Genomic DNA, 15729 nt, shown 5'->3' with positions numbered 1-15729 from the left:
TCCTTCTTTGTAAAATAGCCCTTACACAGCCTGGAGGTGTGTTGGGTCATTGTCCTGTTGAAAAACAAATGATAATCCCACTAAGCCCAAACCAGATGGGATGGTGTATCACTGCAGAATACTGTGGTAGCTATGCTGGTTAAGTGTGCCTTGAATTCTGAATAAATCACAGACAGTGTCACCAGCAAAGCACAACCACACCATAACACCTCCTCCTCCATGCTTTACGGTGGGAAATACACATGCAGAAAACATTCACCCACACCGCATCTCACAAAGACATGGAGGTTGGAACCAAAAATCTCACATTTGGACTCCAGACCAAAGGACACATTTCCACCGGTCTTATGTCCATTGCTCGTGTTTCTTGGCCAAAGCAAGTCTCTTCTTCTTATTGGTGTCCTTTAGTAATGGTTTCTTTGCAGAAATTCGACCATGAAGGCCTGATTCACGCAGTCTCCTCTGAACAGTTGATGTGTCTGTTACTTGACCTCTGCAGAGCATTTATTTGGGCTGCAATTTTTGAGGCTGGTAACTCTAATGATCTTATCCTCTGCAGAAGAGGTAACTCTGGGTCTTCCATTCCAGTAGCAGTCCTCATGAGAGCCAGTTCCATCATAGCGTTTGATGGTTTTTGCGACTGCACTTGAAGAAACTTTCAAAGTTCTTGAAATTTTCCGGAATGACTGACCTTCATGTCTTAAAGTCATGATGGACTGTCATTTCTCTTTGCTTATTTGAGCTGTTCTTACCATAATATGGACTTGGTATTTTACCAAATAGTGCTATCTTCTGTATACCACCTCTATCTTGTCACAACACAACTGATTGGCTCAAATGCATTAAGAAGGAAAGAAGATTTGATTTGATTTGAAATTCCACAAAATAGCTTTTAAGAAGGCACACCGGTTAATTGAAATGCATTTGAGGTGACTATCTCATGAAGTGGGTTGAGAACCCACAAATGCTGATGCTCCAGATACTCAACTAGTCTAAAGAAGGCCAGTTTTATTGCTTCTTTAATCAGAGGAGACGGTAGCAGCAACATTATGTACAAAATGAGTTACAAACAATGTGAAAAAACAAACAAAATAGCACAGTTGGTTAGTAGCCCGTAAAATGGCTGCCCCACTCTCCGGCACCATTATCCATGCGAGGGTGACTCCCATACTACTGAACAACAACAGGCTGTCACTCACATACTACTGGACAACAACAGGCTGTCACTCACATACTACTGGACAACAACAGGCTGTCACTCACATACTACTGGACAACAACAGGCTGTCACTCACATACTACTGGACAACAACAGGCTGTCACTCACATACTACTGGACAACAACAGGCTGTCACTCACATACTACTGGACAACAACAGGCTGTCACTCACATACTACTGGACAACAACAGGCTGTCACTCACATACTACTGGACAACAACAGGCTGTCACTCACATACTACTGGACAACAACAGGCTGTCACTCACATACTACTGGACAACAACAGAGGGTCACTCCCTTACTACTGAACAACAACAGGCTGTCACTCACATACTACCAGACAACAACATGCTGTCACTCACATACTACTGGGCAACAACAGAGGGTCACTCCCTTACTACTGAACAACAACAGGCTGTCACTCACATACTACTGGACAACAACAGGCTGTCACTCACATACTACTGGACAACAACAGGCTGTCACTCACATACTACTGGACAACAACAGAGGGTCACTCACATACTACCAGACAACAACAGGCTGTCACTCACATACTACTGGACAACAACAGAGGGTCACTCCCTCACTACTGGACAACAACAGGCTGTCACTCACATACTACTGGACAACAACAGGCTGTCACTCACATACTACTGGACAACAACAGAGGGTCACTCACATACTACCAGACAACAACAGGCTGTCACTCACATACTACTGGACAACAACAGAGGGTCACTCCCTTACTACTGGACAACAACAGGCTGTCACTCACATACTACTGGACAACAACAGAGGGTCACTCACATACTACTGGACAACAACAGAGGGTCACTCCCTCACTACTGGACAACAACAGGCTGTCACTCCCTTACTACTAAACAACAACAGGCTGTCACTCCCTCACTACTGGACAACAACAGAGGGTCACTCCCTCACTACTGGACAACAACAGAGGGTCACTCACATACTATTGTGTTCTAGAAGCTTTGCTCATGATTCATGAGCGAACTCTTAACGCATTGCAGTCCTGTTGATGGCAAAATGTGCCTGATGCCAAGCCTTTTTATGTTTGTGCAATTCTTATAACTCATTTCTGTGTTCTATTCATGTGCGGTTCTAAAAGCCAATTTCCTTGTCCACGCAAGTGGCTGACTGTACAAATCACACCTATCAGTAGCTGCAATTTAGCATTACGCCCAGACCATTGTTTTTTTTAGAACGAATGACCGTGTTTTGAGAACAAAAGATATCTCAGTTTCAAAGTCTCAGTTTAGAGAGGAGAAGCCTCGTGGGGTGTTGGTCTGTCACATGTTATGAAACAGTATTGGTCGGTCACATGAATAGAACAAACCGGTAATTATTAATTCATTATGGTAAATCATGCAAATATAACTTGCCTGTGTATCGCGGTATATAAGGCAACTGTTGGGACAGCCCCGGGAGAGTTTTCTGACAGACATGTGTACTACGGTGCATTGAGTTGGTTGGAACCTCTCCAGCACGTTGACAAATAAATTATGATTCATTTAAGATTGACTTTGAGTGTCCCTGTGTAAGAATTTCCATGACCACAGTAGATGTTCCTTCTATCTCTCAGTGAGACATAGCTGGTAGTGGTACCAAAAGCTTCCATTCTCTGTGTGTTGTCCTTGCCATGTTGGGTGGAAGCCCTGCTTGACCATGAAGTGGCCCATTGAGAATTGGCCATTTGGCCGACAGTGAAAAGACTGGGCCTGCAGAACACTGTGGCCTCCTTGGATACCGGATACCAATGCACTGGATCAATGCTGATTGGCATTGTGTGTTTCTCCACTCTTTAATGAGAAGCAGAGGGACTGGAATGATGGTGAGGCTGAGGGGGACGATATAGTTTCCCAACTGGCGGCCTACAGGCCGAATTGGCCCCTCTGGTGATTTCAATAAGTTTTCTGACCAACACCAGAAAATTAGCACCAAGGGATTTTATTTTAGGATATCTGTACCCAAGTATTTCCATGCATTGACTAAATAGAGAGACTATGTGATCGTTTCTCAATGTAATCAAGGTTTGATAATATTATGTTTTTGTCAAATTCTATATCTGTTTGGGTTTATTGCGGTCAATTTGCAGTGTACAAAGTATTTGCATTTATGTTCTGGCCCACTGACCATTCGCTCAAAAAAAGATGAATTAGATTAAACAAGGTAGGTAATAGAATGTAGTTGGGAATTCAATCCGTATTGCAGAAGTATCGCGCAAGATACACGTTATAGCTTGATTGGCATTTAAAGGCAATGTTCCCGCGTCCGCGGAAACGTCATTCACTGTGCATATGTCAGCTCAATCGAAATTACCTTGACTATTTTAACTCGGATCTTCCGCGATACTTCTGTAGTACAAATTGAATCCAATCTTTAGAGACTACAGCCTCTAATGTTTGGTCTTTTCTCTTTATGGGGGATTGTATTTTCTCCAGTTATTTTGATTTCTACATTGAGTTATTGGACAGCAGGTTGGATTCACTGACGCTGCAGGTCTGGGATTAACCTATGATCTGTGGTGAGTGCTCATTGGTTCTTTGACCTTGTTGACTTTCTTGCACAGGATAGCCCAGCTGACATGATAACACCTTATCCAAAACATTGGATTACTGGGAGCTTCAGGGGTAGACAGGATACTACAGCATTGAGAATAAGCCTTGGCTTACCCTGCAGTGCTAAGCCAGTCTCACCAGACAAATATAGTTTAAAAAATATATATAACTTGATATTATGATCTAATTGGGATTACAAATGTATTACCTTCCCTCAAAACAGTTTAGCTAAGGCATAGAGCATAGTATGAGTCATAACACCCATAAAACCTAACGGTCAAACAAGGAAATGGTTTCAATCATTTTTCCCATAGGGGATTTTAGAAACACTTCTAATATATATATTGATAAAAGTCACCTTGTCCTAGAGAGATTTACATGGTTATCAAAACGTCACGCCAGGGTAAGACTACACAAAACACAGCCCTTATATTAAGTGTTTCTAAAATCCCCTATGGGAAAAAATGAATGGTGGAAAAACGATTGGAACCATTTCCTTGTTTGACCACTAGGTTTTATGGGTATTATGACAGCTCCACTGTGGGGCTCTATTATGTGGATAAATTAACCCAGATCATGTCTTCACTCAGGCAAAGGCAAACCTGCACTGGTCTAAGTTTAGACAGTGGTCTTTTATCTGGACCAGCAGAAGAATGTTTAATAACATAAACCAAGATAAAGTATGCAGGGTTGAATGACCAACAAACTTCTCTGTCCTCTGAAGAGGGGAGAGGTGAGGGGCCCGAACATAGTGCTGTCCTGTCCTGGCTCTAAAAACATATTGTAATACAGATCCTCTAATCTTTATAAATAACTATTTTAACTATACTGTATACAAGGATATGAATATGTATATATGAATAGTGTGCAAATAGTATTTTTGTTGTCTCGGTGTCTTTCCTATATATAACTCATATTTTATTTATTTGTTTTGTAATATCTTATATTGTTCTTGTCTAGTACTATTTTATGTGAACCCCAGGAAGAGTAGCTTATGCATGTGCAGTAGCTAATGGAGATCCTAATAAACTAAACTAAACTAAACTAATCAATCCTACACACCAATCCTCCGGTGGTGACGTCAGTCAGCCTGTCTCCAAACGGGACGACGCGCAGCAGCAACTCAGTGGACTAGTCTGGCGTTCGCTGTGCATCTCCGGACGCAACATCGCCCGTTAGCTGAACTTTCAACAGACACCTATTCTTCAGAAACTGGGAAACAAAAATGGGTAAGTTTCTATTTAAATATTGATTACTTTTTCTGTTTGAGTTAAAACTTACATTATAAAATGACAACTTGTTCCATGCCTGTTCTGTTTAGTCCCCCCACTGAGCTTTCTCCGCGCAAAGCGCATCTTAAATTGTCATGTTTACAATACGTTTCAACCCAAATAATTTTGATCTGACCGGGTTTGCGAGGCTATTAGCGTTAAAGAGTAGTTGAACAACTTGTGCCACTTGATAAGAGGGAGATAAATTTGGAAGGATTTCCATACAGTCAGCGCAGCTCGGTATGGGCTGAGCACTTCTAACAGGAGGTGATAACCCAATTCACTATCAGTATAAGTATATATGATATATATATATACATATATATATATATATATATATATATATATATATATATATATATATATATATATATATATATATAAATATATAAGTCACTATCAGTATAAGTATATATGATATATATATATATATATATATATAAATATATAAGACTATCAGTATAAGTATATATGATATATATATATATATATAAATATATAAGTCACTATCAGTATAAGTATATATGATATATATATAGCCATTTAGTTAGAAGTTGAGAAACAAAAGAGCAGTATATGGATCAATATATATATATATATTGATCCATATACTGCTCTTTTGTTTCTCAACTTCTAACTAAATGGCTTATTGATCACAAATCCATGTGAATAATGACAACTTGAATGTTCCTGTGTAGATTGGTTTTGATGGAAACATGATATTGTTTATTGATTGGTCAGACAAATGCATTCTCCAATAGCCTAAAGAAGTGCGTCAGATTGATGACTGATGTATCCAATGATTTGAGGGTGTTTATTTTTGCAGCTAAAGACATCTGTGTATGCAACTCAGTACAGCTGTTACTAATGAGTTTCAGAGTTGTGTGGGCAGACAGTGGACGAGTTTTAGTTTATAGACAAAAACATCCATTATGCTGTGTCATTTGGTTATCAAAACAAACTTGGAGTCCATAGACTCCATCATTTTCACCTTGTCTCAGTCTCTGGGCAAGTCACGCTGTGTCGTGCCATGCGATGTGAAGGGCTGAACTGGGACTGGGAGTAGTTAAACTAGGGTGTAATTCCTGTGTCCCACTGGGCTCTCTGACTCAGTCCCAAGTGTTGTCCATCTGTGTTCCCAGCCACCCTGGGGATGCATGCCTGGGAGGAGAGAGCTAACTTGGCGCCAATGCCACAGGTTCAGCAAAATACTTCTTAAAGGCTCCCAGCAGACTTATGAGCTTTGTGGCTGTAAGAGACTGTGTGCCAGATGGGACAGACAGTATAGAGGACTCTCAGTCGCCCCCATGTTGTCTAAGCTGTTAAGCTGCACTCATAGTCTTTTATGTTCATAATATCATAGTGCACGGTCCTTCATTAACAGGAGTAGCATCATTCTCATTAATGCAGAAATAGACTGTTGACCCTATCCAAGGTAGACCTAATTTTTTGCTTTGTTTTCAGTCTACCACAGTGGTAACGAATAGTATTTTATTGGGTGAGCTGAGCCTTCCTTCTTACAGTGATAGATGGGTTCTGAGAAAACCAATGGAATGGAGCTCTCCTGTTGATTTGCAATGGTGCAGCTGAGGCTATGGAGGGACTCGGAGGTGAGAACACTGACAGTGTGAGAACGTGTATCAACAGCATTCATTCATTTCCTCTGAAGCTCCCACAGTGGACTCATTGTGCTCCTAATTTGGCCCCGCTCCTTTGTGTGTGACTTCAGTGGCTGTTGATGCAGAGGGAAGTTCACTGAATTGAAAGTTGCGGAGTAGACGGACTCCCTGTAAGATAACACATTGCAGCCCCTCTTCTTGTATCTCTCTCTCTCTCTCTCTCCCTCTCTAAGAGGATATTGGCCTGCGTTGCCACTGACCATGTGCATTGTCCACTGCCTCAGGCTCTGTTCATATTCAAATCCTCTCAGTAGGACTTTAAGACAACAAGTCCCCTAGGAGGCATGGGAACGAGTAATTCCATTTCTATTCACTTCAACCACTTCAACCTACCATTGAGTGTAGTAGTGATTACTGATGGTCTTCTTGTAATGAGGTATTGGTTGAGCACGGGCACACCGGTAGCGTTTGCCGGCCAAAGGTACTTAGCACCTCTGAACAGAGTGCCAGCCGTAATTTGCAACCTGAGTGCAAACTGATTCTACATGTAGATTTGTGCGAAAATGTCGCCGGTCATACGTCCACCGGCAGGGAGGACCCTAAAACACACCGCGCCGAACAAACGGCAGACAGACATTCGGTGTGGTGTGTGCCATCCATATAACTCTGTCACCACGAGAACCACTAATAAGAAGTGAGCTAGCAGCCTGTAATGTGTTGATGACTACCGTGATCACTGAAAAGTAGCAAACAAGCGTAAGGATCTCTCAAGTGGTTTTGATGATTGAACTGTTATCTTTCAGTGTAATGAATGTCTTACGGTTGTTCAGGGATACTTGTTGTTTTCCATGCTTCGTAGGAAAACACACTGAAGACTCTGCTGTAGATTAAATCAGGAATGCATGCATGTACTGGTGACTACACCCAAAAAATAAACAGGATGACTTGAAGCCATGGAGAACAGATGATGCCTCTCAGAGATCAGACTGTAGATAACTGACAACTGTCTACAGTATATTTGATTCCCTCATCTCGTTCTCCTTGAGGTGGTGTCACATTTAAAACATTCCCCACTGTTTCTCCGATGCGTCTATGCTGTTAAATATGTACTATACCAGCGGATATACTGAGGATGTGGGAGGATCTGGATCTTGGCTCTGACTGGGGCCTGTGAAGCCCAAAGTGAGACTTGATTCAGATGTTCCCAATGTTCTGCAAACTTCTATTCAGCTCTAAAGTCAGGTGACATTCACCTGCCCACTTAGCATTGACCTCCGTTGCTATGTACCTCCTCCATGCCAACAGCCTTGAGTAGTAGATTGTGAAATCATGCAGCACTAAACTATGGCCCCTTGGGAAATTAGCATGATCTAAACTATGGCCCCTTGGGAAATTAGCATGATCTAAACTATGGCCCATAGGGAGATTAGCATGATCTAATCTATGTCCCCTTGGGAGATTAGCATGATATAAACTATGTCCCCTTGTGAAATTAGCCTGATCTAAACTATGGCCCATTGGGAAATTAGCCTGATCTAAACTATGGCCCATTGGGAAATTAGCATGAACTAAACTATGGCCCCTTGGGAAATTAGCATGATATAAACTATGGCCCCTTGGGAGATTATCGTAATCTAAGAAAGTTAGGATAACTGATCATTCATGATATACAGCAGCTGAGAAAGTCATTTTTGTCTGCAATACAGGGGCCTAGGAGTGACTACTTGCTGTTTCATTATTTAAAGTACAGGTGGCATCAATATTTGTCTGTCATTGCTTCACCTACCGCCAGTTTATAGGGGTTCTGTAAGGAAAGAGGTGGCAGATGCCAAAAGGGGAAAGTCACAAGCTTGTCAATTTCTCTTTTATAGAGACAATTGTCAATATGAAAGAGAAATTAATAGGCTTGTGAGTTTTGAATTATTATATACTGGTTAACATGTATGGCTGTCTTGTGACTGCAGGAGTAAAGGCTAATCAAATACGGCAAATGATGGACATACTTGACTCTGAACAGGTCGTCTCTGTTAGTTTTAGAGCGAGACATTGATAGCCAAAAAGAGAAGAAAAAAAATCCTGCATGGAAACTCTTGAACTCCTTAGTTAAAAAACAGTTTTTCTCTGTTGTTTACAGCCAGCACTCGACACAATAGTTCTCTGGAAAGAGTGATTCACCACTGGCGTTAATCTTCGAGATCTAAACGGAGCTCCAATTGTTTATGACTGTAATCTGAGAAAGAGATAAATATTCACTTGATTGCTAACCCAAATGAGTAATGTAATTTTGAAACTCGTTTCATGACTCATCTAATGAGTGCAGTTGTCTGTCATCTGATTGGTGTGCCTCTATTACTCAAGGTCTACAACTTGGTGATGTTTGACAACTTGTGTGAAACGTTGCTCGTCTCCCTCAATCCCAATGCTGATGTCTCCATTGACTGTAATTTTAGAACGTCATTCTTCACTGCACTGATACACTAAACATACATTGTGTTCATCTCTGCCTAATGAAACGATCTATCCCAAACATATCTGAGGAACATAAATTGAGGGGATTAAGCTGCCTATCAATGACTGTTTTAGAAACCAGTGGACAGCCAGTGAAAAATGTGCTCTTGCAACAGCTGCATAGTGCAGATCCCAGCCTATAGAATAACAGCTGCATAGTGCAGATCCCAGCCTATAGAATAACAGCTGCATAGTGAGGATCCCAGCCTATAGAATAACAGCTGCATAGTGAGGATCCCAGCCTATAGAATAACAGCTGCATAGTGAGGATCCCAGCCTATAGAATAACAGCTGCATAGTGAGGATCCCAGCCTATAGAATAACAGCTGCATAGTGAGGATCCCAGCCTATAGAATAACAGCTGCATAGTGAGGATCCCAGCCTATAGAATAACAGCTGCATAGTGAGGATCCCAGCCTATAGAATAACAGCTGCATAGTGAGGATCCCAGCCTATAGAATAACAGCTGCATAGTGAGGATCCCAGCCTATAGAATAACAGCTGCATAGTGTGGATCCCATCCTATAGAATAACAGCTGCATAGTGAGGATCCCAGCCTGTAGAATAACAGCTGCATAGTGAGGATCCCAGCCTATAGAATAACAGCTGCATAGTGAGGATCCCAGCCTATAGAATAACAGCTGCATAGTGAGGATCCCAGCCTATAGAATAACAGCTGCATAGTGAGGATCCCAGCCTATAGAATAACAGCTGCATAGTGTGGATCCCATCCTATAGAATAACAGCTGCATAGTGAGGATCCCAGCCTATAGAATAACAGCTGCATAGTGAGGATCCCAGCCTATAGAATAACAGCTGCATAGTGAGGATCCCAGCCTATAGAATAACAGCTGCATAGTGAGGATCCCAGCCTATAGAATAACAGCTGCATAGTGAGGATCCCAGCCTATAGAATAACAGCTGCATAGTGAGGATCCCAGCCTATAGAATAACAGCTGCATAGTGCAGATCCCAGCCTATAGAATAACAGCTGCATAGTGAGGATCCCAGCCTATAGAATAACAGCTGCATAGTGCAGATCCCAGCCTATAGAATAACAGCTGCATAGTGCGGATCCCAGCCTATAGAATAACAGCTGCATAGTGAGGATCCCAGCCTATAGAATAACAGCTGCATAGTGCGGATCCCAGCCTATAGAATAACAGCTGCATAGTGAGGATCCCAGCCTATAGAATAACAGCTGCATAGTGAGGATCCCAGCCTATAGAATAACAGCTGCGTAGTGCAGATCCCAGCCTATAGAATAACAGCTGCATAGTGCAGATCCCAGCCTATAGAATAACAGCTGCATAGTGCGGATCCCAGCCTATAGAATAACAGCTGCATAGTGAGGATCCCAGCCTATAGAATAACAGCTGCATAGTGAGGATCCCAGCCTATGGAATAACAGCTGCATAGTGCAGATCCCAGCCTATAGAATAACAGCTGCATAGTGAGGATCCCAGCCTATAGAATAACAGCTGCATAGTGAGGATCCCAGCCTATAGAATAACAGCTGCATAGTGTGGATCCCAGCCTATAGAATAACAGCTGCATAGTGTGGATCCCAGCCTATAGAATAACAGCTGCATAGTGCAGATCCCAGCCTATAGAATAACAGCTGCATAGTGAGGATCCCAGCCTATAGAATAACAGCTGCATAGTGAGGATCCCAGCCTATAGAATAACAGCTGCATAGTGAGGATCCCAGCCTATAGAATAACAGCTGCATAGTGAGGATCCCAGCCTATAGAATAACAGCTGCATAGTGCAGATCCCAGCCTATAGAATAACAGCTGCATAGTGCAGATCCCAGCCTATAGAATAACAGCTGCATAGTGAGGATCCCAGCCTATAGAATAACAGCTGCATAGTGAGGATCCCAGCCTATGGAATAACAGCTGCATAGTGAGGATCCCAGCCTATAGAATAACAGCTGCATAGTGAGGATCCCAGCCTATAGAATAACAGCTGCATAGTGAGGATCCCAGCCTATAGAATAACAGCTGCATAGTGCAGATCCCAGCCTATAGAATAACAGCTGCATAGTGCAGATCCCAGCCTATAGAATAACAGCTGCATAGTGAGGATCCCAGCCTATAGAATAACAGCTGCATAGTGAGGATCCCAGCCTATGGAATAACAGCTGCATAGTGAGGATCCCAGCCTATAGAATAACAGCTGCATAGTGCAGATCCCAGCCTATAGAATAACAGCTGCATAGTGCGGATCCCAGCCTATAGAATAACAGCTGCATAGTGAGGATCCCAGCCTATAGAATAACAGCTGCATAGTGTGGATCCCAGCCTATAGAATAACAGCTGCATAGTGTAGATCCCAGCCTATAGAATAACAGCTGCATAGTGAGGATCCCAGCCTATAGAATAACAGCTGCATAGTGAGGATCCCAGCCTATAGAATAACAGCTGCATAGTGAGGATCCCAGCCTATAGAATAACAGCTGCATAGTGAGGATCCCAGCCTATAGAATAACAGCTGCATAGTGAGGATCCCAGCCTATAGAATAACAGCTGCATAGTGAGGATCCCAGCCTATGGAATAACAGCTGCATATTGAGGATCCCGGCCTATAGAATAACAGCTGCATAGTGCGGATCCCAGCCTATAGAATAACAGCTGCATAGTACGGATCCCAGCCTATAGAATAACAGCTGCATAGTGTGGATCCCAGCCTATAGAATAACAGCTGCATAGTGTGGATCCCAGCCTATAGAATAACAGCTGCATAGTGTAGATCCCAGCCTATAGAATAACAGCTGCATAGTGAGGATCCCAGCCTATAGAATAACAGCTGCATAGTACGGATCCCAGCCTATAGAATAACAGCTGCATAGTGTGGATCCCAGCCTATAGAATAACAGCTGCATAGTGTGGATCCCAGCCTATAGAATAACAGCTGCATAGTGTAGATCCCAGCCTATAGAATAACAGCTGCATAGTGAGGATCCCAGCCTATAGAATAACAGCTGCATAGTGAGGATCCCAGCCTATAGAATAACAGCTGCATAGTGAGGATCCCAGCCTATAGAATAACAGCTGCATAGTGAGGATCCCAGCCTATAGAATAACAGCTGCATAGTGAGGATCCCAGCCTATAGAATAACAGCTGCATAGTGAGGATCCCAGCCTATGGAATAACAGCTGCATAGTGAGGATCCCAGCCTATAGAACAACAGCTGCATAGTGAGGATCCCAGCCTATAGAACAACAGCTGCATAGTGAGGATCCCAGCCTATAGAATAACAGCTGCATAGTGTGGATCCCAGCCTATAGAATAACAGCTGCATAGTGTGGATCCCAGCCTATAGAATAACAGCTGCATAGTGCGGATCCCAGCCTATAGAATAACAGCTGCATAGTACGGATCCCAGCCTATAGAATAACAGCTGCATAGTGCGGATCCCAGCCTATAGAATAACAGCTGCATAGTACGGATCCCAGCCTATAGAATAACAGCTGCATAGTGTGGATCCCAGCCTATAGAATAACAGCTGTATAGTGTGGATCCCAGCCTATAGAATAACAGCTACATAGTGCGGATCCCAGCCTATAGAATAACAGCTGCATAGTGAGGATCCCAGCCTATAGAATAACAGCTGCATAGTGTGGATCCCAGCCTATAGAATAACAGCTGCATAGTGTGGATCCCAGCCTATAGAATAACAGCTGCATAGTGCGGATCCCAGCCTATTGAATAACAGCTGCATAGTACGGATCCCAGCCTATAGAATAACAGCTGCATAGTGAGGATCCCAGCCTATAGAATATCAGCTGCATAGTGAGGATCCCAGCCTATAGAATAACAGCTGCATAGTGCGGATCCCAGCCTATGGAACAACAGCTGCATAGTGCGGATCCCAGCCTATGGAACAACAGCTGCATAGTGAGGATCCCAGCCTATAGAACAACAGCTGCATAGTGAGGATCCCAGCCTATAGAATAACAGCTGCATAGTGAGGATCCCAGCCTATGGAATAACAGCTGCATAGTGGGGATCCCATCCTATGGAACAACAGCTGCATAGTGAGGATCCCAGCCTATAGAATAACAGCTGCATAGTGAGGATCCCAGCCTATGGAATAACAGCTGCATAGTGCGGATCCCAGCCTATAGAATAACAGCTGCATAGTGCGGATCCCAGCCTATAGAATAACAGCTGCATAGTGCGGATCCCAGCCTATAGAATAACAGCTGCATAGTGCGGATCCCAGCCTATAGAATAACAGCTGCATAGTGTGGATCCCAGCCTATAGAATAACAGCTGCATAGTGTGGATCCCAGCCTATAGAATAACAGCTGCATAGTGAGGATCCCAGCCTATAGAATAACAGCTGCATAGTGCGGATCCCAGCCTATAGAATAACAGCTGCATAGTGAGGATCCCAGCCTATAGAATAACAGCTGCATAGTGAGGATCCCAGCCTATAGAATAACAGCTGCATAGTGAGGATCCCAGCCTATAGAACAACAGCTGCATAGTGAGGATCCCAGCCTATAGAATAACAGCTGCATAGTGAGGATCCCAGCCTATAGAATAACAGCTGCATAGTGAGGATCCCAGCCTATAGAATAACAGCTGCATAGTGTGGATCCCAGCCTATAGAATAACAGCTGCATAGTGAGGATCCCAGCCTATAGAATAACATCTGCATAGTGAGGATCCCAGCCTATGGAATAAAAGTGGGGCTTTTATTGCTCAATCTAATTCATGCTGATAAAAAAGTAATCTAAAAGTAGCTGAATGTAATCAGATTGTATATCGGATTACATTTAGAAATGTATATACACAGTGACCCTGTATTCTAAGCTGGACAAGGGGAAAGGAGAGGGAAAGGAGAGGGAAAGGAGAGGGAGAGGAAAGGAGAGGGAAAACGAGAGGGAAAGGAGTGGAAAGGAGAGGGAAAGGAGAGGGAGAGGAAAGGAGAGGGAAAGGAGAGGGAAAGGAGAGGGAAAGGAGAGGGAGAGGAAAGGAGAGGGAAACGAGAGGGAAAGGAGAGGGAAAGGAGAGGGAGAGGAAAGGAGAGGGAAAGGAGAGGGAAAGGAGAGGGAGAGGAGAGGGAAAGGAGAGGGAGAGGAAAGGAGAGGGAAACGAGAGGGAAAGGAGAGGGAAAGGAGAGGGAGAGGAAAGGAGAGGGAAACGAGAGGGAAACGAGAGGAAAGGAGAGGGAAACGAGAGGAAAGGAGAGGGAAACGAGAGGAAACGAGAGGAAATGAGAGGAGAGGAAAGGAGATAAAATTAAAGGAAATGAGAGGAAAGGAGATGAAAGGGGAGGAAATGAGAGGAAATGAGAGGAAATGTTCCATAGCTGTGAACGTCATGCCGCTGGGCGAGTGTTTTCACTCTCTGAATCAACGGCTTGTCAACCGATGCCTGAGCAATAACAGAGGGTGAGATAATGTTTCCCATGCTTTTAGTTGATTCAAGATGATCTCAGTTAGAGGTCGTGTGTGTAGGCAGGGTTGGGGAGTTACATGTAAGGGATGTGTATTTGAACCCAATAATGGTTGAATTCAAGAAGTTTAAGCTGCCTATCAATGACTGTTTTTGAAACCACTGGACAGCCAGTGAAAATTGTGCTCTTATAACAGCTGCATGGTGCAGATCCCAGCCTATAGAATAACATCTGCATAGTGAGGATCCCAGCCTATGGAATAAAAGTGGGGCTTTTATTGCTCAATCTAATTCATGCTGATAAAAAATGTAGGCCTAATGGACACATTCTCACACTCGCACACTTTTGATACACTTAAAGTAAATCTGTAGTTGTTACATCGATTTTTGGACTTATAAATTGGATATATTAATGTAAAGATATAATTTAATCGTGTTGTTATATGTAGTAGACAGCGATGGGTTAGAAGAAGCCTACATAACCAACCCATAAATGAAAATATATCATCCATATATGGCCAGCTATGTAAACTTTAACATTGATTTATCCTGCAATAGATGTCATTCAATTGGTAACATACATTTTTGTCTTCTTCTAATGCCTCTTAAGGGGAAATTAATCTAAAAGTAACTGAATGTAATCAGATTACATTACTGAGTTTGGGTAATCCAAAAGTCACGTTACTGATTACAATTTTGGACAGGTAACTAGTAACTGGAACGGATTACATTTAAAAAGTAACCTACCCAATCCTGTTAGGAGAGCACAGCTGGTCCCAGGCCCACTCCAGATGATGAAAACAGGAACTGGGGACAGCTCATAAATAACTTCAAATGCATATTTGTGTGAAGTCTGCAGAGATGCAGTTGGGCCTGTTTGCTGTTGAAATATCTGGAATTGTCACTTGTGACCTATGTGGTTCCACCACCGGTGTAAGACTAATGTTACAAGGGATAATTACACATTACACATTTACTCAGTCACTCAACCATTTGTTTATGAAGTTTCATTAATCACAATATTGCCCCCTCTTGCCTGCCCAACATGTTTTAAAAAATGATTATTTAGACATTTTCAGTGGCACTCACAGCATTTTTTCGGAATGAGTTTAAATATGT

General features: G+C 42.7%; 1 protein-coding gene across 2 annotated transcripts in view; it reads left to right on the top strand.

The window, feature by feature from the left end:
• Positions 1 to 4902: 4902 nt before the first annotated feature.
• The window catches only part of LOC139546298 (neuronal membrane glycoprotein M6-b-like), a 61409-nt gene continuing 50582 nt past the window's right edge, over positions 4903 to 15729 (top strand). The window contains exon 1 of one of the 2 annotated variants that reach the window (XM_071354501.1): positions 4903 to 5029. In XM_071354501.1, the coding sequence (XP_071210602.1) occupies positions 5026 to 5029 (4 nt within the window). In that variant the 5' untranslated portion in view covers positions 4903 to 5025. The remainder of the gene's footprint in view (positions 5030 to 15729) is intronic. The other variant, XM_071354499.1, reaches the window with a different exon arrangement.

Source organism: Salvelinus alpinus, chromosome 20, assembly GCF_045679555.1.
Source record: "Salvelinus alpinus chromosome 20, SLU_Salpinus.1, whole genome shotgun sequence".
Taxonomy (NCBI): domain Eukaryota; kingdom Metazoa; phylum Chordata; class Actinopteri; order Salmoniformes; family Salmonidae; genus Salvelinus; species Salvelinus alpinus.
The sequence above is the reverse complement of the archived record's forward strand: the minus strand, read 5'-3'. Positions and strand labels throughout refer to the sequence as shown.